At 45.2% G+C, this 22,802-nt stretch overlaps 1 protein-coding gene across 2 annotated transcripts; it reads right to left on the minus strand.

Moving 5' to 3' along the window:
• Positions 1 to 39: 39 nt before the first annotated feature.
• Positions 40 to 21,229, minus strand: A1CF (APOBEC1 complementation factor). 2 transcript variants are annotated; one of them, XM_065638934.1, is made up of 11 exons: positions 21,131 to 21,229; positions 17,753 to 17,887; positions 17,420 to 17,550; positions 15,735 to 15,973; positions 12,717 to 12,881; positions 8,793 to 8,890; positions 7,651 to 7,921; positions 6,064 to 6,248; positions 3,691 to 3,827; positions 2,811 to 2,944; positions 40 to 191 (listed from the first exon to the last, which is right to left on the minus strand). In XM_065638934.1, the coding sequence occupies exons 1-11, from the start codon at positions 21,227 to 21,229 to the stop codon at positions 40 to 42; spliced, it is 1,746 nt and encodes a 581-aa protein (XP_065495006.1). The 2 variants fall into 2 exon arrangements, with proteins under 2 accessions (XP_065495006.1, XP_065495005.1); XM_065638933.1 differs by having other exon boundaries at positions 6,064 to 6,272.
• Between the last annotated feature and the right edge of the window lie 1,573 nt (positions 21,230 to 22,802).

Here is a 22,802-nt window from a genome sequence, read left to right on the forward strand (position 1 = left end):
GCCTGTGCTTGATTTAGGGGCACTCGATTAAAGACGAGATTAAAACGCTCCGTAGCCATCGCTGCGTGCAGCAACCGCAAAGGCAGGGTAGGCTTCGTAGGCTGCGTATGTCGCTAAATCTTGTCCCATTGTCACCGCTTGTTTGAGCTGAGTGGCTGCGACGGTGCCAGCTGCGTTAGCAATGGTATATCCTGCAGGAGAAAAAACACAGATTAGCAAAAAACATTCAAAACTCACCGTCGCCTGATAGGTTTTTGATGGGAAGACTTTGCTGTTGATTGGAATGAGGTAATGAGTGAAGAGTTTGTTAATGGGAATAATCTAATTATGTTAAATAGGTAATTTCTGGTATGTTTTTTCTCCATGTTGAAGGTAATAAAAAAAGCTGGAAAATTAATGCATTTTCTCACCTATTGTTTGTTAAACGGGCTGCTCGAAAAATGCCCCTTGTTATTGAATTTTTTTCCTTAGGCTTCGATTATTTCTGAGCTAAGAGGGTGTTAATGGTGCTCTGTACACATCCTCCCACACACAACATGAGGAAGGCAAGAAAATGGAATAATATCAGGGAAACTCGGGCAGGTTTCATGGAGAAAATATGTCTCTGATACCCTTCACAGTCAAAATACATGCAATTCAGGACAGCTACTTTAGATAGGATGGAAACACCCTCTATGCAATATTGAGGAGAAAATATTTAGTAAACCAGATTTTTTTTTTTTCCCCCATCAGTTTCTAATGGAAAATGTGGTTTCAACACTTCACATTTTTCCATGGGAAAATGTTAGCTTTGCTGATTTAAAATGAATCACTGGGAAAACAAACATTGTTTGGGGCTGGCTTGTCTGAAAGCAGGGTATAGGAACTTGTCGACCAGACCACAATGTTCTGTTGTGAAAGAATCAAGAATTAAGACAAAGCTCAAATTTGGGAAGAGCAGCTGGGGTACCCATTGGCTCGAAGAGTCCTCTTTGCGTTAGCGAAGCGATGTGCAACATTTCAGCTTGGAATTGAGAAATCTGTGATTTAAAACGGATCTGCCATCCTCCTGAGAGAAATGAGCTGCTACCTGGGCATGGCCTGAGCTGGGCTTCAGCAAGCACAGATCGAGGCCCAGTGTGTGTTGCAAGCCGAAACTTTAATGTATGTCAGTTTGTAGAGTTTCCAAGACAAATAATTAAGGGTGGATGAGAGAAAATGGAGAGATTATGATTAAGCAGTAAGTGGAGACTGGATTCAATAAAGAGCCCATTTGGTTTCCATGCTGCGGAAGCCTGCACAAACCCAGACAAATTGATTTTTTTCTGTGGCTTTTGTGGACTCCTGTGGCAGGAAGCTGAATAGATCTTTTTTTTTTTTTTTTTTTTTTTTTTAAATCCATCCTTGAGACACTCCAAACAACTCAGTAGTACTGACTAATGCGTTCCTCATGTGCAGTTTGGCATGCGTTGCTCCCACTACATCAGAATAACCATCATGCTGGCGAGCACAGTAAATGTGATGCCTGGAGCTGGATTCCTGCTCCCAGCCTTTGTTTTCCATCTTTTCCCAAGCTGTTTTGTGCAGTTGCAAGAGCTGTTGATTACGAATCATCAAAAAAAAAAATCATGGAAAAAAACCAACACCCTCCAGTGAGGGGTGTTAGTGCTGGGATCAGATCCTAACTTTCACGGTTGTGTCATTTCTTGTTGGTTGAAAAGGAGCTGGGGGTGCTGGGAGAGCACAGATGGACCGTGAATCAATCAACCGTGCATCTTGGCAGTGATGAAGATCTACTCCATCATGGGTGGAATTGGCCAGACCACAGCCAGCAGGTCCAGGGAGGGGACTCATCCCAGATGTGATACCAGGGACACCAGTTCTGGCTCCTGCATCCTATCTGGGGCTCTCAGTTGGAGGGAAGCATCTGCAAACTGGAAGGAGTGGAGGACAGGTGAGTACCTGGGAGAGGTCTCCAAACGATGAGGGATCCCCATCCTTGGACGTTGCCCCAACCCACCCCAAGCAACTTGCTGTACTGATGACGTTGACCCTGTTGGGACCAGTGTGGGAGCAGAGACCAACCAGCCTGGTGCCTCCAGCCTGAGCGGCTCTATGGTACATACACCACGATTTGGGTAGTCCTGATATAAATTACTATATAGGCAATATCGATGTCATACTCCTAAGTAACATGAGTCAAGGTAAAGCTTCCCCTTCTTGAACTGGGCTCTCCAGTTTAAGAAGGACAAGGAACTACTGGGGGGAGTCCAGCCAAGGGCTACGTAAATGCTGAGGGATCTGGAGCATCTTTCTGATGAGGAGAGACTGAGAGAGCTGGGGTTGTTGAGCTGGAGAAGAGAAGCTGAGAGGGATCTGATCAATGGGATCAATATCTCAGGGTGGGTGTCAATTGGATGGACCAGACTCTGTTCAGTGGTGCCCAATGACAGGGTGAGGGGCAAGGGGCACGGACTGAAACACAGGAGGTTCCATCTGAATATGAGGAGAAACTTCTTTCCTTTGAGGTGCCAGAGCCTGGACCAGGCTGCCCAGAGCGGGTGTGGAGTCTCCTTCTCTGGAGACATTCAAACCCGCCTGGACGTGATCCTGTGTGATCTGCTCTGGTGACCCTGCGTGAGCAGGTGGGTTGGACTGGGGGATCTCCAGAGGTCCCTCCAACCCCAACCAGCCTGGGATTCTGTGGTTTGTGGGGAGGACAACCAGGTCTGTCCTCCCTGGCCAAAACCAGGTTGATTCTTGACATCCGCAAGGAAGCAGCAGGAAAAATAACATTCCAGCAGATCTTTGCTGCACAGACGTTCCCATACCTGGAAAAGCTGGTGCTGCAGGAGGCACCTCAGCTCCCTCGGTGGGAATCCCCAGCGTCTGCAGGGTGTATTCTGCTGCGTAGGTTTTGGCTTCGTCGATGTAGGCGCTGAGCTTGGGTGGTGTGAAGGGATGTCTGCGAGCACAGCTAAATGTTAGCCTGGTTTTATTTTTTCTCTAGGACTTCCCCGCAAGATATTTTGATCCATTCATAGATGGCATCATCCCACGCATCAAATGGGAATGTTCTTTTACTGTGCTGATTATTAACACTATTATGCTATTATTAATTATTATTAATTGTATATATTATATATTATTATTATTAACATTATTATGCTAGCGTTAGCAAAAATACTGCCCTCATAGTTTCTTTGCTGAGTTGATTGGCCCTGGGTCTCATTTGGACACAACATCCTTTCAGAGCATATTGTGCATTTTCACTTCAAATGAAAGCCCATCGGGTTTTTCTTTAAAAAGCGCAGCAAACAATGTTTTAGTTCAGAAACATTTGGAGCCTCATTATCAGCATGTTCCTTCAAGCTGCTTTATTTTTCCCACAAGAGCTGTCGTATGCTTTATTTTTGTACTAAAAAGCACCCTTTTGCCTGATTATTTTTGGCTTTTTTTAATCTTTGCACCACCAGAGAGAGAGAGCATGAAGCATGGGAAGCACGGCAGACATCACCATCAGTCTGTTTTAGTTAGTGGATGTTTTTCTCCATAATATGTTAAAAAAACCAAAACAAAACAAAAAACCCACAAACCAAGAAAAGGAAATAGAGACCTGTCCAATTGTATTTTGAGAGGAGATGCTGAAGAAAATGCAATTAAAGGAAAATAATAATCCTAAAGTCCAAAAAACCTCGAATAGCTACATACATGGTGGGGTTCTGGCTGGCGAGGGCAGGGATGGTGATTTTGTACAGGAAGAGCTGTCTTTGGTCTTGGCCCACTGCAGAGTGGAGCTGGTAAACAGGTTGTCCCCAGTTGTTTTTCTGGCAGATTTCTTCTAAGATCTAGAAGGGAAAAAAGGGATTTTTTGCTCGGGTTAGTTGCTGCGTAGTCGCCTTCTCACCCGGCTTCCTGGGGTGTTGTGGTAACTTCCACGAGGCTTAGCAAAAAACAAAACAAAAAAAAACAAAATAAATGTTAGACAGGATACTACATTCACCTTGAAGTATAAGATTTGTTTAAATGTTTAATGCTTTAAAAATCTGTTTAATTCCTGAAGTTAATTATTACCCTGTTAAGTTGGACATCTTTGTCTCTTTGGTGATCAGCTCTTTTATTCTGTTATCAATGTTTTCTTTGAATTCTCCTCAGAATGTCTATCTATGCACTTCTATTTAACAGTACTAAAGCACTCTGGTTGCATTCATCTTCAATGCTCTGTTGCCTCCTGGCTTAGTGGGTTACAGTGCACGGAAAGTCCAAATAGTTGCCTTTTTTTTTAAAAAAAGAAAAAAAAGGAAAGAAAAAGAAAAAAGACTGTGCTGCCATCCAATTAATTATACAGGCTTCAACAGGCAATTTCTGCTTCTAGTTTGAAAGAGAAATGCTGAACCACGTTGCCCCCAGCTTTAGCACAGCTTATACCACGATAATTGGGAATCGCCGTCTGGAAACGCTCTTGCTTTGGCTTTGTATTTCTTTTTTTTAACCCACAGGTACGTACTGTCCCCGAATGGGTTTGAACACGGCGTGGTATCCCTGCACCTTCTTCTGAGCAGTGCTGGGACCGGTTATTTTTTCCAAGTAACTCCACCAGACTCAACATTCAGCCGAGAAGATGTTGGTCTTGGGGTTCGCGATGTTGGTACCTCCAACCCACGTCTTTCTGTGGTCTACCTTATTTAAAACTGACGCCTAATTTTAGTTAAAATTAAAATGTAAAATATAAATAGTGCCGCTTTTAATTTTGTAATCATAGCTCCAACTGAAGTTTAGCAATCTGTAGCGTAAATAAACTAGTTCATTAAATTTCTTGGCTATGGCAACGCTTGTTCCCTGCTGTCCGAATGCCTTTATACGGATGTCAGTTTTATAATGTTACATCAACATTTAAATCCTCAATAATGCAGATCCACTTATTAACATTGGGCATCCCAGCCAGGCATGGGAACAGGATCGATCATTCGAAGACGTTGTAGAAACAGTCTCAGTGCAGCGGATGGGAGAGGTTGACCAAGCTGACAGGTATTAATGAGGCTGCCCCATTAACGAGGCTGCTGCGAAGCAAGCTGTAGCATGTTTAAGACCTGCTGTTGTGAAATAGTAGCAGTGGGGGGGATTAGGGAGCTCAGCTGCTGGGAAAACTTGCCTCAAAAAAATTAGTGTTGCAAGTACCCAGCGCTGTTGCTGCACTATTTGAAATACCTGCAGTGGGGATTTGGCATGCATGGGAAGAGAAAATAATTAATTTCCCCTGCCCTAAGGCAGAGCAGCACCACTCAGGATATTTCACCCCTCTTATATGCTGATAAAAAAATAAAGGGGACTGTGAAATTTTGCAGGGGGCAGGGAAATACCCTCTTTCCAGTTTTCTGGTGGAGAAAAGGATGTTTTCGTAGGCTTTGGCAAATGGGATGCTGAGGCAATTGAAGTGTTAATAGGCAAAGCTGTGCTTCCAAATTCAGGGTGAAGTAAGTTTCTCACGTTGCTTTGGATGATGTAAAGGAAAGTAGTTGCTGTAAGAGCCGGAGCCTCAGAAATGCAGGAAACTTGTTCTGGGTTTGTTCTCCTCAGCCATCCATCTGGCTCCCAGTCCCGCACGCACAACCACATCAAAAGCCTCCTTGAGCAACCAGAGTTGGACTGGGTTGTGCAGGCAGTCAACACTTCTTTCCCCAGAAATGATTTTAAAATATATATTATTTTTCTATTATAGGTGCATTCATTCCTTGGTGAAGCCCCAAGTGATGCATCCTGTTTATCAAACCCATTTTGGATGAGAATTCTTTGCTCTCAGTGCTTTCACGGAGCAACAGCCACAGCTGGATTTCATCTTACACCCGTGGGTGTTTATGAAAACTCCTCCAAGGGAGAGCGGATGCCATCCTCCAGTGAAGCAGGTGGGTACTACAAGGTGCAACTAGTGGTATTTTATTTTTTTTTAATGCCTTTTGAGATGCAAGAATGAATTTAGTTATCAGTCCCCAGTTCAGATTCAAGCAGGAGGCTGTTTTCCCAAAAGCATTTTGGGCGAAGACAACCTCTGGCTGGGATACCGACACTCTTTTTTTGCGCACATACCTGAGGAGCGAGTTTGATCCCTTGGGGCTTTAGGGTGAAGTGGTTCATAGGCGTGAGCTCCATCCCTGGCAAGAGGTCGTAGAGTTTATCCTCTCCCCTCTTTTCTCCTTTGAGCTGGTATCCGCGCCCCAGGCCCGTGTACGCCAGGTAGCCGCGACCTCCCAGTCCTCTAACTCCCGCAGCCCCTACAGGTACATTCATGTAAATTTCTAGGAATGTAAGAAGGCATTAAACCGAATCAAATCACCGGAAAAAATGACCCTGATTCTTGCTGAAATGAAAAAGTTAGCCCCACTCACCGGGTTTGGGTTTCATAGAATCATTTTGTTTGGAAGAGACCCTCAAGGTCATCGAGTCCAACCATAACCCAACCCTGGTACTACCCCATGTCCCTGAGAACCTCATCTCCATCTGTCCAACCCCTCCAGGGATGGTGACTCCAGCACTGCCCTGGGCAGCCTGTTCCAATGCCCCACAGCCCTTTGGGGAAGAAATTGTTCCCATTACTCTTCTATTTTTGTTTAGGGAACCCCACTTGGGAGTCTGAGGAGACTGCAAAGCAAGAGAGAGCTGGTGGGTTACCACATCTGCACTTCTAATACCACCTTCATGGGAACTAGTCTCACCCGTGTGGGCAAAAATATAGGTGACAAAAAGAGAAATTCCTGTACCTTTCCTTGGGAAGGGGGGAAAATTGGCTGGCATGGTCCTCACCAGCCCCACTGGGGTGCCATGCAGGGTCCCAGCCTGCCACTGGACCTGACCACAGGTATCATCTTTGGAAAAAAGACCAAATAGGCATACTTTCTTTTTTTTTCGCTAGCCCCCAAGCTTCTGCACTTACCAAACGATGCCAGCAAAGATATTTAATAAGGAGTACCTGAGCATGGGGATTTGATTTGGTCGCAGGGGTGGTCACCCAGGATCAAAGGCAGCTTTCAGAAATACTCTGTTTTCATAGACTGGTTATTATTAGTTTAATGATCCCACAAAAAAAGGAGTCCATCTCTCAGAACACACAATTAATGTCTTTCTTGATTTCAGTGCCAGTTCCTGCTCTGCATCAGGGCAGTAGGATCTCCCTGGGAAATGCTGTGGCTTTTGGTCAGAAAACACCAGGACTGGTAAAACTTTCCCTGTGGCCTTCAAAACAAAGAGGAAACACTGCAGAGAACCGTGCTGGTGGCTGGCTGAGGGGGTTCGCTCTGAAGGAAAATTGTTTTATTTGGTCTTTCCTGCTGGCACAAAACCAGGAAGATTCACGGTTTATTTATGCTGGACGTAGGGCAATCTGGAAGCTGTTTCAAGCTTGGGAAAATCATAGAATCATTTTGGTTGGAAGAGACCCTTAAGATCATCGGGTCCAACCGAAAATATTGTTATTTTTTTCATGCTCTTCTTATTCTGCTGGAAGATCATTACACCTTTGGGGAGGACAGAGCCTAAAACTGTCTTTTCCATCGCTCTCTGAAAGGGGTTGAGCATCCAGGGCAAAGCCAATGCCCTCAGCACGAGTCTGGGGAGCAGCCACCCAAGCCCACAAGGAGTTATTCTGCTAGAGCTGAGTATTGGTGTGACGGGAGTTACCTCGGATGGATGGGGGACGGATGATGCTCCTGTTGCTGAGGCCCTTGGTGGTGGGGAAGTGGAGGTTGGGGATCGCCGCGTAGGCTTGGGGCGCGTAGAAAACCGGGGCACCCAGGTAGGCTGCGGCGGGGTCGTACACGTGTCCGAAGGCGTAGGCGTATTCTCCTTGCAGCACGGTACCTCTGCCGCCTGTGCCCCGGGTGTATCTGACGTAGCTGTCTTTGTCAACAGGTTTGGCTAACGTCACCTCGATGGGGGACCCATCCAGCACCTTCGCACCAGGGTGGTGGGGAGAGAGCACGGGAGAAGCACAAGCGTTAAGTCTCCAAAGTGCGCGGAGATTATCCTGCCCAGGGAGGCAGTTTCCACGTGTGGTTTGCTAATGGGATGGGAAGATAGTGAAAACCACCCCAAAAAAGCCAAAATCTCCCTCCCACAGGTGGAAGAAAGCACAAGTTGGGCGAAAACTTAACGTGTTGAAAACACCCAAGCCTGAGCCCGGCCAGGAGAGGCTCCTTAACTGAATTAGCAGAGCTGTGAAGCCTTCAAAAGGTTTTGCTTCCCTGCAAAGTAGCGTGTTGGGGAGATTATACGTGCTCCTATGGAGAACAGCAGTAACACTAAAAATAGGAGCGGGGTTAACACTGCTTTGGGAACAGATCTTGCATTATAGCGCCGTGAATTACATGCAATGCAAGAAGGACTAAATACAGCAACCTCCTTGCAAATCCGCATCCGAATTTGGAGCAGATGTTTGGAGTTGACCTTGTTTGTCCCGGTTTGCCATTCACACGCTGCCCTGCGAGCATTTTTGCTGGCAAATGTGGAACAAGGATGTGGGTGTGAGCCAAGGGAACCCATAACCCCTCATTTTGGCTTTGCTATGTTTTTTTTCCCTGAGGGGTGAACTACAGTCTGAGCTGGGCAAACTTTTAGCACAAATGCAAGGAGCAAGAAGCCGACAGTTTGTGTACATCAGGGTTGCTGAAAAACTGATTCAGGATTATAAAAGCAGCCTCTGAACAGAAAATAGAGACAGCATCTTCAGGATGCTTTTGTAGCTTGTAAAGCAGGCAGCTTTGTTTCAGCTGCGTGTAATGTACTGCATATAATCCCAGAAATTAGCATTTACACAACTTTACCTTTCCATTCAAGGCTTTCATAGCTTCAACTGCATCTTCTCTTTTATTAAAGTGCACAAAAGCATAGTCTCTAATTTTCTTTACTCTCTCTACTGCACCTGCAGAAAACATTGGAATATTGGTTGGAAATGGGTATTAGTTGGAAAATACAGATCTGAAAGAGCAACTGTGTTGGGTCAGCCTTTGGAAAGGAAAAGCTGACCAAGTGTAGAAGAGCTGGAAGGCAGTCTTTTTACCTCTTAGGAGGTATATACCATGGGAAAATAAATATAAAGGCTGTAGTATTTCTAGAAAAACTTGACGTCAGACACCAGGAGGTTTCCCATTACACTGGAGTGTTTGGGGTTTTTTTTCTGTCCAAAACTCTCTTTTGGACATGACCTTTGGTCTTGTGTCTCCCTTCTGTTACAGACCACCGAGACGCAGATGGCTGAGCAGGACATCCAACAGCCCAGGATTTGGTGAGCTACAGGTAACGTCACCGTGCGGTCACCACAGTTTTGTACGTGCATCGTACATGCTACTCAGAGGCATAAATATCTCCAGAGTGGCTGTCAATTGGATGGACCAAACTCTTTTCAGTGGTGCCCAACGACAGGGTGAGGGGCAAGGGGCACAGACTGAAGCACAGGAGGTTCCATATGAATATGAGGAGAAACTTCTTTGCTGGGAGGTGCCAGAGCCTGGACCAGGCTGCCCAGAGCGGGTGTGGAGTCTCCTTCTCTGGAGACATTCAAACCAACCTGGACCGACCTGTGTGATCTGCTCTGGTGACCCTGCGTGAGCAGGTGGGTTGGACTGGATGATCTCCAGAGGTCCCTTCAACCCCAACCAGCCTGGGATGCACTCTGTGATTCAGGAAAGCTGTTCCTTCTGCTGTGAAACAAGGAGGCTCTTCTTTTAATCGTCAACTCAGGATGTTCAGCAAGAACAAACACTGAGTCCTGTCTGCAGCAGAGCAGCCCCAAGCATGGACGTGGGCTGGGACCAACAGGACAGCAGGTCTTGCCCTAAGAAACCGCCTTTCTCACGCGAGTGGGACATCCCTGGGATGGGCCCCCAGGTGGTGGGGGATCCCCATCCCCAAGGGTGCCCCGGTTCACCTGGACATGGTCCCACCAAGCCTGCTGTAGCTGTGGCATTGGCCATGCTGGGAGCGGGGTTGGGCTGGAAACCCCCACCCTGGTGCCTCCAGCTGGAATCTTTCTACACCTCCGTGATTACCCACGAGAATTCAAATGTAAATGGCTTCTTGCTCTTCTATGTCCATACTCCACAGCTTATCCTTGTAAGCTGCTCTGCTGCTGGGAACTAGTTAGCACCGAGGTACTCGGCACTAATGAGTTTGTCTCCAAAATAACCACACTGGTTCTATTCCCCGCAGTCACAAGCTTTAGATATCTACCTTTTCTTCTCTAATTGTTCATTTTCCCCACACCTGTGGGCTGGGAAGCACATCATCAGCCAGCCCAGCCACCAAGACTGTAACACCCCCAGAGATATCCTTTGGACACCCCCAGAGATATCCTTTGGAAACATCGCTGAGGGATGCCGAACGACTCTTCTGTTGTCTTCTTACCCTTTAAAGCTGAACAGGTACACAGGGAAACGTCATACTGCCAGAAAAAAAGCGCTTACTTAAAAAACTGCAGGAGAAAATATATTTCTTTGGAGTTCAGGGGGAATCATTAGGACCTCCAAGGAGCTAAATGGAGCCTGTCCCAGCCTATGACCTGAGCAGCCTGCCTGTCTTCAAAATGACACCGGAACAGTAAGTAGCAATTTGTGTCCTTCTGGGATTGGAGGGTGATTTTCTAAGCCTGACGTTATGGGAGTTATATGCTGATGCCTTGTTTACAAGTCAAGGCTTTAATGAACTCTCTGTGTTTTGAAAATCCCCCTTCTGCCTCCTTGAGAGAGCTCTGTATTACTGATCCTCGCTCGAGCCAAAATTCTTCCTTTTCCCTGCTTCTGCTGGGGCAGAGCGATGTGGTACCCCACCTCGGGTCATCTCCACGTGGGGTGTCATAGGAGGAATATGGTCCCCTGTGCTACATTCGTAGACCGCGACCTTCCTGCTGGAAACTTGGCCAGGGATGAGGATTTTTTGCCAGAATCTCTAGGTAGCAAGGGCAGGGCTTTCCAGGGGGTCAAGTGATGCAGATCTCTACAGAAATAGTCCGGCGAGGAATTTGGCAGAGGTTTAAGGGGTGATACTCGTGCCGTGTTACAACTTGAGACGGCTAAGCAGCGTTCCTGGCAGTGTCCATGAGGCTCACAGCCATGTGGCGATTGCCCTGTCATGGGGACCTCTGGATCATAACTCCTTTGCTTAGGATCATCTTTCACTGGATGACTCGTTATTGTTAAAACAGCTTCTTAATGCCCTGGATCAGATGTTCACTTCAGGCAAGCGGTACTGAAACACGGCAGATAACCAAGGGGGGGAAGCGAATAATTTCAGACCCTTGCTGACTGTTTTGATTATAATATTACCATAAATTAAATGCATTTGCTCTCCCCAAAGCTCGGGGTTTTTTGCCCTGATGTGCATTTTTTTGAAAGCATGGCACAGCTCTTTTTTTTTTTTTTTTTTTTTTTAAAAAAAAAGGCATTGCTGGCTTTATCCATAATAAATAAAGCTGTGCATTAAAAAAAATTTAAAAATATCCAGCACGAGAAGTAAAAAGATAAAGTGATGAAGGGAAAATTAATGATGATACAGATCTTCTGTTGCTGTACTAGAAAACTTGTCATAGGAGCGAAGCAGATGATGGTTCCCAAAGTGTTAGATGGGTATAAATGTGTTTCTGGGAGTGTGAGAAGTTCAAAGTTCAGGAGCAAAACTGGGTGAATAAAGGAGAAAATATTTAAGAGAGTGGGATGATACATATTTAACTCAGAGGTAAAATGGAGTCTCTAACAGCTTTATGGTGGCTAAAAGTATTAGCCAGAAAAATTGAAAGGACAGAAAAGACTCGCAAAGAAACTTCATAAAGGCCTTTGCATTGCAGCCTGGTACCAAAAAAAAAAAAAAGAAAGAAAAAAAAAAAAGAAATATATAGAGCAGAAGTGAAAAGTTAGTGAAGGAAAAATGAAGCTCTGTTGTACATTTTAAAAAATTAGTAGAAGGAAGTTAATAAGAATGAGATGAAAGGTGATTTCACATTACCAACCAGAAGTTACTAATGCCTAACGGACTCTGTGGCTTGTAGAGCTGCAGAAATGGGTTATTTTTACTTTGTTGTTTTTGGGTGGAATTTCCTACAGATGGAGCAACACAGCAGTAAAATCTCCTTTCAAAGCCAGCAGGATTTTTATTCCAAATAAACCTACTTGCTTTTTGAAAAATCTCACCCTCAGTGCATGTAATATACACCACAAAGGATTACTGTCATATTCTGTGTTAAATGATAAGCACTGATTATTCACAAATTTACAGAAGAATGTGGGGGTTTTTTTTGAAAATGATAGAATTCAGAATTTAGATTGGATAATGGGTATTTGTATTACATCACTCTATTTCTCTCGTCATCCCTTGCCATAGGAGAAGAATGCTGAAATCACCCAGCTGTTTCACCAACTCCCTCTTTTTAAAGAAGGCCGAAATGATTCAAAATCATCTTTATGACACAGGTATCCCCATACAGCATTTTGGATCCCCTCCAGCTGCCAATTATCCTAAAAAGGTTAGTAGTGTTACTAGCTGGAAATTAAGCAGCCCTTAACGGGGTGAGATGATGTGCATGTCCGGTGGGAACCTTCAGCTTAATGACGATTTTTGTGGCATCGCACGTGAACATTTTACAGTGGAAAACCAGTTATTTTTGTCTCTTCCTTTGGCATTTTATGAATGGAGAAATGTTTCCATTTGCAGCAGCAGCTGTACTTATTTAGGAGGTAGCACATTCAATGGGTCCCTACCTGGTTTGATGTTGTTGAACTCCTTTTCGATGGTCTCTTCAGTGGTCGAGAGCATGAGGTTCCTCACGTAGAGGATTTTTACCGATGACATGGTGTCTTCATCCACCTCCACTTCTGGTTCTGCCCAGTCAACAGCGATGGGGTGTCCCCACAACTGGATCCTTCCTTTAAAGGGATCGGCATAGTCAGTGTCAGACAAGCTTTGGTTCCTCTCACTTCTGCTCAGAGACTGTTTGACATACAGTGTGAACAGCGGAATAGGCAAATTCTACAAACGAGGCCAAAATAAGCCTTTCTACCTCAAAACACGGCTGTTTCGTTAACTCATTTCCAAAAGCAGATGGTCACACTTTCAGCATGCTCTTGTTAATACGCTAAATACCTGCAGAAGCGCAGCATCCAGATTTAAAGAAGTGAAAATATGGCATGGTTCACAAATGCCTGTGTCCCCTGGAGTGCTCTCTAAAGGGAAATATTTTAATGAACTTATAAAAATCCCTCTTGGCTGCAAAAAACTTCATTCCCTAGATAATAGGAAAGGGATGTAGAAGTCCCAGATGGATGAAATGAAACAGTACAAGCAAGGATGTCTGCGTGCAAGTGTTTCAAGTTGTATGGTCCCCACTGGGTGAAGCTGCAGCAGAAGTAGTAGAGAGGAGGGACACAAAAAAAGAAACGAGGCTTAAAACAGGACGTGGGTGTGGAAGAGAAGCCCGTGGGCTCTGTGTACGCTGGACTGAGCTGCCGAGGGACAGGGGAGAAAAGGAGCACATGAAGAGGTAGTTAAAACGATGTCGTTGCCATGTTATCATGGGCTTGTCTCGAAGCTGTGGGCATCACAGTGATGAGCAGCAGGACACCAGGTAGGGCAGACGGACCTCTACACAGTGATGGTTTTCTTCACCTCCTGTCTCCTCCGAACAGCAATGATACCTCTTTCCTTCTCTTTTTCTTCCCTGTCCCTCCTGCACATCTTGCAGGGAGATCTTCCCCTTTTTTCTCTGCACGAGTGGCTGAAATCTGGCCACCCGCTAATGTCCAGAGCCCCAAATCTCATGTGCTCTACCTGTGGCCCACTTTTTCTCTGGTGATTTTGACCAGCCCAGCAGCTAGTTCTTTGGATGGACAGTAGGGACCACCTTCTGTCTTAGCAGCGTGGTGCTAGCTATTCCTCCCAAATAATGAAATAAAATGTCTGCCTCTTCTACAAATGTTCCCCAAAGAGTAAGGGGGTTTTTCTGTGCTCATTCTTTCTCTCTGGTCTTTATGACATGAAGACTGGGTCCTCCAAGGCTCTATATTGAAACCTGGAAGAAACCTGGGGATGCCTATGCCAGTAGAGGGAAAATAAGAATCCTGCAAAAAAACCCGCTAAAAAAACGCATCCTATCTTGCACCTCCACTTGGATTACCCATTTAAGATGGAATGGAAGCTCCAAAATAGAGAAAAATTCGAGGGTGAGGGTAGAATTTGGGGACTTGTTTTTCTGTAACAGAAGTGAAAATTAAGAAACAAACCAGACAGGTGCTGCTCCCTGCTAGGAGGGCTCATGAACGAGCCAGGATTTGTACAGCGAGGTTGGGCTGATGTTCAGCTTCCAGCACTGCCCAGACTGACCGGGGCTGTTGGCAACCAGGAGTAGAGAGATGGCAGCCAGGGGAAACGAAAGGCCGTGTGCCCCTTTCTGAATTGCCATTTTCTGATCAATAGTGGAAATAATGACCTGGCTGACTTGCAGCAAGGAGCTGAGCTTAGTGCCGGCACTAACTCCTTGCTAAAACTAAGTCATCCTCTATCCTCTTGTTTAACCAAGAGACAGGACAAAGTTTTCATAAAAAGCATCTTTCTTTTTTAGCATATCTGTCTCTTCTACAAAGCTCCGTCAAAGCGCAGCGAGGTTCAGAGTAAAGGAAGCGTCTCGCTAATGATATTCCATTGCACATTCATCCAATGCATCAGCTGGAAGAACATTGCGTTCCGGCTTGAAACTTTTTTCAAGTTCCTCCCGTATGTTTGCAACATCAGAAGGCTCTGGCTCCTGCTCCGGCCTTTGAAATTCCCTGAAGCATTTACTGAGATGTCCCTAAATTGGAAATCACATTGCACATGTCTCTTCGGGGCTATGTGCTCGTCCCCATCTGTCTCACTGTCTTTGTTCAGGATTTCGAGTGCTCTGCTCCCTCACGGCTGCCGTCGGCAGCTCTGGCTTTTCCTGCTCCTTCCTTCGTTCTCAGTATAGAAACCAAGAAAAAAAGTTGTGCTGAAGCACCGACCGAAGGAATGTACTCCCGCAACCAGGGGGATGTTACACTGATGCGGAAATTGCAGAATAAAAGGAAAAATAGTCACTGTGGGATATCCCACAACAGCTAAGAATACTCAGTGCTCAAAATCATGCTCTTTTATTTACAATAAGAAAAAAGGATTTAAATAACTCGTGGTGTTTTACAGGCTGTCACACAGAAAGAGTGAAAGAAAGCTGGTGGTTTATGAACAAGTCTCAAAACAAAAGGTTTATTGGATTCTTTCACCAGCAGCGAGCTGGGTTCAACAAAGCAGTGTGGGAGATAGCGAGCATAAGATAGCGTGAGAAAATTGGTGAAATCACTACAAATGCGCTTGATGTTAAGTGACTCCATCTAACACCTGCCAAACTTCTCTCTGCTTCGCAATGGTCTTTGAATATCTCCCAGCACTAATTACACAAACTTATTTTTTATATTGTTTAAATCCTAAAGCAATTCCTCATTTGAAGTTTTCTTCCCACACGGAAAATATCAATTTTCAAGAACATCCATTGTCAAGGCTGAATATGTCTTGGATGCTTTCCTGAGTGATGCTCTCTGAGAGACCATAAATGAGGCTATATTTTACATATAATCCAGCCAAGAGGAGAAAACCCAGCAGCTTCACTTCCTTGGGTATGTGGGTCCTCTGGAGACCTTGGTCTCACCACAGCGTGTACAGAGACACCCTGAGATGAAGCCATCCCTACCACCCTCACCATCTGTACTAACCTGGGAGCAATTTTCTCCTGGCCATTGCCGCTGCCCGATGGCTTTCATATTCCACAAAAGCAAAACCCCGGTTTTTGGTTTTATCAGCTGCACTAGGGTAGACAATGACGTCCACGACTCCATCCGTGACTTTCTTCATCTCTGCTAAGATTTCCTCCCTCTTCTTCGTTTTGGGGATCCCTCCCACAAAGAGGCGGCAGTTGTCCACGCTGGCACAGACTCCAAGGAGACGCCCGTTCCTGCGTACGAACAACATTGCTGGTTTGTCAGGGGTCGGGATCGATCTTCAAAGAGAGGAGAAACTTAAAATAAAGCTCTCCTCTTGTCCCAAAACACAAGGTCAAGCACAAGGCCTCCTGCTCCTGCAGCATATGGTGGTCTTGCTCAAAGCAAGATCTAATGTGAAGGCTGCCGCTACTAAATTTGACATCAAAGTAAGGCAGCACAGTTGAAACGAGGGATTTGAGATAATTTGGCCAAATTTTGATTTTGCTTCCTGGGATTTGCCTTTTTGCTGTTTGCAAAAGTGTCTGCTGCCAGCCAAGTGTACCTACCACCCACCCATGGTCACAGCAGTGACTCTTGTGTTGCCACCAGTACGAGCCAGGGTTCACTGTGTTCATCGGTGACTTGTAGCTTGTTGGCCACCATTGGGTCTCGTGACCGAGGTTTTGGGACCAAAAAATCCCTTGTCATGGGGAGACAACATTTGGAGGCTTACTGATACCAAGAGTTGTGCAAACCCCAAAGTAAAAATCTCCTTACGCACACTTTGCTCAACCCTTGTGGTCCAAGCAACTCTCGCAGGTCTTGAGAAGTTAAAAACTTCTTTAGAGGAGTCTTTGGAACAAGGGAACTAAGCAGAGGAGGTGGAGGTGGATGAAGTCTGATGTTTGAGACATCCTAGCCATGACAACAAATCGTGTTTCCAAGCCCTCCTCATATGCCTTGTGACCTGCTCGTCCTTAGGGAGGCTAGTAAAGCAATTCACAACTCTCTTTTTTTTTTTTTTTTTTTTAAATTAAAACCACAAAATCTCCAGAATGGTTTATCTCTAGATTCTTCTAAGCAAAGGCATCTACTCATCCTACTTTGAACTGGAAAAAAACATTAAATGTGGTTGAAATAAAAACAAAACATGTTGGTTGGCCCATATGTTGTTGATTTCCGGGTGTTTTGCTCCCAATTTTTAGTTACAAACATGAGGGTTTTTTCTGTTCCTATCTATTAGGAAATGTCGCTGTTTTGCCCACTGTTTTCCATCCTATTTCACCATTTTTTTGGTAATCACTCTGTCTCCTAGAACATATCTGCAATACAAGTGAGACTGCGGATAGGAATAGATCAACAAGAAACAGCCCAGAGGGGAACATGAAGTAAACAGCAACAGTTAGGCAAAAGTTAATTTGATCCAAAGCAAATTTTTTTTTTTCCAGTGTTCTGGTAGATTTTTTTTGTAAGGAAGAAATTTCGTGCGAAATATTTTTGGCTCTGCTGAGTCCTGTGTACTGCCTTTGTACTACAGCGTAAAGCAATGACTGCACAGGAAGACAAGAAATGATTCCTCTTAAATCTTAGGTATCTAAATGACTTTGCCCTGGGCTGCAAAGAAAAATACATTGTATGTATAAAATAGATTAATATATATGATTTAAAATTGATGTGAAGGTGTTCGGCATGCTTACCTAATTTCATAATTATTGAGTTGCTTTATTGCATTCTTCGCCTCCTGTTTATTCGAGAAGGTCACAAAGGCGTAGCCCCTGTTGTTGCCATTAAAGTCCATCATCATTCTCATTTCATAGATTTTGCCAATCTGCAAATGGAAAGAAAAGTCATTCTGATAGAGAGGTTTGTCAGCGAGGTGGGAGGTGTTCAAACAAGACCAGCTGCTTCCTTGACTACATCACACCAGAGCTCCACCAAGTCAAGGCCCAAATAATCTCCAGTTCAGCCTTGAAATGCAGCTTTGATGATCAGTAACCTCTGCAAGAAAACTACCCACCATAAAGTCTTACTTTTTCGCACAGTGGTATAAGTTCATCTTCAAAGAGGTCTCGGGGCAGTTTGCCAATAAAGATCTCGCAGCCCCTCTCTGGCGGAGGGCCGTCCCAGCCGGGCGGTGGGCCTCCGTATTTCCTCTGCCCATTTTCCTGCCATGGAGAAAAAGAAAAGGATGGTTGAGCTGTAGATTTAAAATGTGGCTGTAACAATGCCTTCCCAGGGAATCACACTTCAGACACGTTCTGTTACCAGTTGGGCTGGAGGCAGATGCCCTCCTTCATGCAAGGAGCGACTCTTAACAGTCTCAACAGAGATAACTTAAGTGTCTGTTGGCTGCCCCTCTGCCATATCTACTGAAAGGCTTTGATACCCCAGTCAGTGTGCTGGTGATGTACTGGAGAATGGTCTGGTTTGCGGCTAGATGAGTTTTGCTGAGGAACATGTGTCAGTGCATGCTCTGCAACTCAACTGCTACTTCAGATGTCCAAGAGATGGACACAGTCAAATTGGAAATGTAGATCTTTTTGGCTATGGGAGGTGGATCTCCATGGACTGCGTGTTAGTTGTGGACTGTGTAATATAACACTTGCAAAATTTTTAGCTTGTTATAACTCTTCATCTAATCACAAACATTTATTACCAACAACATTGCCTCTTGTTTTAGTAATTGATGGAGAACTCCCAATACAGATCGAAGAAAATATACCAGAAGGGTCATGTTGAAAGCAGAAGGACTTGACAAAAGCAGAAGGCATCTAGACCTCAGGGAGAAAACCGGAGATTAAGGCAGAAATTTGGAGAAACACATGGACAGAGTTAAAGAGGCCAGGCAGGGAGCCCAAGGCATCATTGCCAGTAGGTGACGCTGGAGTTGCTCAACACACCTGAAAAAAGAAATTTGTGCCAACAGTTGGGCTTAGTGAAGAGGTAGCAATGCCTGATACGAGGTGTGGTGAGGACCTGGGCCTGGAGATGGACCCCAACATCCACCCTTCCTACACCCAGGAGAAGTGAAGACCTTCAAATCTGCTGGACATTTCGGAGGGACCCATCAGGGGAGCAGATCTGTGCAGAGGAGATGCCAGAAGTAGCCCCATGGAGGGGACAGAGGAGGGCCATCGATGGGAGGAGGCCATGTGGGGGGCAAAACCTGATGTCTGCCTTCCCAGGAGTTTCTTTAGACAGGGAGCAATTCTTGGCCCCAAGTAATGTCCAAAGATGTGAAGACCAGCCAATATTTCCACTTTTTGCTATATTTTTCCAAGTGAGTGTGTCTCTATTCTCCTCCCTTATTTTTAATCATCTTTCCTCTATTTCTCATTTTTCCTTCTCGCCTTCATTCTCATGTCTGTCTTTCTTCCTTTCTTCCTTCTTCTCTTTCTCTCTCTCTTCATCCACCTCCCTTCCTTTCTTCCCTCCCTTCATCCCTCCCTCTTCCTTTCTCTCCTTCTGTCTCCCTCCCCTGTCCTGCAGCCATGTCCTGCTCCCAGAGGAGCTGGGACTCTGGTCATTTTTCTATTTTTCCCTCCCCGATCATTTCTGTAGCCATTTCTCACTCTGGGATTGTTCCAGGCAAGGGAATTCCTGTACAGCTGACTTAAGAGGAAGACCTAAAGCACATGAGTAAACAAGGATCTTTGCAGGAAAATAAGAATATACCATGAGCTCTTTCATTTTTCCTGAGCCCTGAATTATCCGTGCTCATTCCTGTTTTGCAAATAGTATCGTGTCATGAAGACATTTGAATTTATGAATTAATTCTGATCGCAAATCTAACAAGACCATGATGTTTCATGAGGTTTTTTGCCTCCAGTTTGGCTGAACTGCGCACATTGCTGGCATGGGATATTTTCAATCTCTCGAGCTATTCATCAGGCAAAGATAAAAAGTGATGGTTGTGTTTTGTGTTGTCACAGTCGCCTGCAATTTTCACTGGCGTGTCAGCTGGAGAAAGAAGCTGATCGCCTGGAGGAATGCTGAGTTCATCAATAATGGGCTGAAAATGGCCAGAGGAGTCTTACCATCCCACTTTAAGACAAGTGAGAAACAATCAATTGGTTCTTTTTTTTTTTTTTTCCCTCCATTTTTTTCAATGTATGTGAGAGCCAGTGTGTGAGGGGGCACAGCAAGACATGAAGGCTTCTGTCAATCTGCAGTAGCTTCATTTGAGGCTTGAAGGCAACATCTCAACCAGCTCATCTTGGCCAAGTGTCTGGAGGGAAGGAAGATGCTGTTGTGCCCTTCACAAAGATGGGTGACCCTGGCACGCATTGAGGAGAAAGGCATTGGGCTGCACCAAGAGATAGGTTGGAAGAAAAGCACAAACGGACATAGAAAAGGAAATTAGGAGGGGGAGGAAAAAAAAGGTAAGCTTGCAATGGAAAAGGTAGGGAGAAAGAAGTTGTTGGGAGGTGTGTGGGTGCTAGAGCTTGAAATCTGTGGTTTAGGAATGACCAGTTTAGGAATGTGACAGTATGAAAAACTGAAGACCAGGATAAAGAAAGCCACAGTAAATATAAGTTATAGAGAGTTACGGGTACAGTCAGGTACAGCAGAAAGCCTCCTCAAGAGTGACTAACCCAACTGCTGGCCTGGTTTTGGGGCACACATGGGATTAAGCACTATAGGAGAGTGCTTTTTCCCCCAGGAGTCTCACTTTTTGGTTTGGGCTGTTGTGCCCTCTAGTGCTACACAGAGCGAGGCAAAGTTCAAGGCAGCCACCTGCCCAGAATTCACTGTTTTCAGTCACTTCTTCCAGGATGCAAGGTTGGCGCCCAACGCTTTTGATAAATTAGCTTGTCGTTGTCGTGCCGACTGAGAAAGACTTCTTCAGATGGCTTTTGAACGACATGCCCAGTCTCCACCTGCCCTGACCAGGGGAGGCTTTGCACTTGGAGACCTTGAAGACTAAACTGAGAACAAACCTTTGGTGTTTGGGCAGGTGAGGCACCTGCCTCGCATGCACTTGTGCGAGGATCTACACAAACGGCAGATCTGGTGGTGACACGTTGGACTTTCCACCGCCAAGCGTGGACCTGCGCTCTTCTGGAATTAGCTTGGTGGGTTCTCTTTGCTACGCTACTTCTGCATGGCTTTGCAGACAGCAAACCCAAACTTCCTCAACATTCACCGGTGCTCATAGTGTTTTTTCCACCCTTACCATAATTTGGCATCATGCAAAGAATTCCTGGAGGAATAAAATCCCGCCTCGGAAAACACAGCATCTGTCACACGTAGTTATGTGCAGCACGTAGATCAGAGAAGAAGAGAGAGAAAAGGAGCAAGGAGCGCTTCATGCTTACAGATCTGTTCTCTCAAGCCCCTGACGCAAAGCGTCGCTGCGGGACGAAGCCAGACACCGCACGAAAAAGGACGTGACCGTGAGTTCCTACCTGGATCAAATTATATCCCGTTCGCTGAATTAATGCACGGAGGGTGGCTTCTTTCTGTGTGCCGGTCAATCCATCCCCGGATTTGTGATTTGATTCCATTGTGAGTGATTATCAGCAAAAAATCAGGTTAATTAGGGGTGCTCACTGCAATCAAATTTAAGATAAATTAAATAAATTAATATGGCTAGGAGGAGAAAGTCCACCCTCCTGAGAAAGTTAACAGGATCAGTCTTCCTAAATCAGTCATTTTGAGACAAAACCAAACCACCACAGAACATGGAAAAAGTGAAAATATCCCCTTCTTACATGTGGCGCAAAAATAAACAGCATTTAAACCCACAGTCAGATTTTTGGACAATACTCCAGTGAGACACAGAGGGATATTGTAACGTAAAATACCTGATCCTGCTCTGAGTACGTGATGGTGAGTCCTTCATGTCAGTGCGTCCCACTGATGCTGAGAAGAGAACCTGGTACAAGTCATGTCCAGCACTTCATAAGAGACAAGACCTAGGTCCAGATTTGGCCAGGTTTTTTTTTAAAAAAAGAATATGGGAGAACTCCAGATCTGTTCAGGGCTGGGACAACCTTGGGTTCAGAGATTTTAGATCAGCGCTGTAGTTTTAGGTCATATCTAATTAAATATTTTCTCTTATTTTCTTTTTTTCTGTTTTGTTGCTGTGTTTGTTTGTTTGTTTGTTTAAGTTCTGGGTTCGGGTTGAAAACACCCTAAAGTTGAAATCTGAATCTGAATTGGGTTACACACTGGCAAAGGGACATACGTAAGAGGGACTTGCTGCCTATAATTTCAAGCTGTCCCATTTGTCCTGCGTGTTGAGCTTTGGGCTTATGCAAAAACCATTTGTATGAGCTGGGTGTAGAAACAAGGTCTGCAGATGCAACACTAAGCTTGAGGACTCATGATGATGGGCTGATGCTGAAGACCAGGAGGAGCAAAACCAGTTGCCTTCTCGTAGCCAGGCCATGTCCTATGGATGGTAGGACCAAGAACTCAGAGTAGGAATTTGCTAAATCATGTCATCGAAAATGATCGCTGTTGCCTTAATTTGCTTTCAGTTGTACGAAGGTGGAGGTAATGGAAGACGATGATGACTCAAGGTTTGCTTGGAGAGCAAACAGGACCAAAAGGGGATGATGGGGTGGGTGCACTGGGGGTTAGGGGGATGATGCACTCCAGGACCCCCCACAGCACAGGGAAGAGCACGGGATGGCGGTGGCGATGCTGGGCTGGGGAGAAGGGAAATCTGGGCGATCCAAGGGGAGAGACAGACAAAGTGGAAGGAGGATGGATTGCTGTGGCTGCACCCTGAGCTAATGCCAATATTTGGGGAGACAACCCTAAACAATCCCCCCGTACAGCAGATCTCTTGGTGCACATAACATGAGCATTGCAGGTGAAGAAATGCAGGTAAAGAAATGCAACACAGCCAACTATGGCAGATTTTTGTGAGTGTGGCATGACGCTATGGGAATAACAGAAAAAACATTTTCCAAGGACTGACTCTGTAGCACCAAAATATTTTAGTAGCACATGCTGCTTTTGGGGTTTATCAAGGGAAGAGCTAAGGTTTGAGCTTGGCCTCTTTGCCTTTGGACATTAGTTCCTCTGCGCTCCTAGATCACACATCTTGGAAGACTTAAGTAGGTGCTT

The sequence above is a fragment of the Caloenas nicobarica genome, chromosome 7 (genome assembly GCF_036013445.1).
Source record: "Caloenas nicobarica isolate bCalNic1 chromosome 7, bCalNic1.hap1, whole genome shotgun sequence".
NCBI lineage: Eukaryota > Metazoa > Chordata > Aves > Columbiformes > Columbidae > Caloenas > Caloenas nicobarica.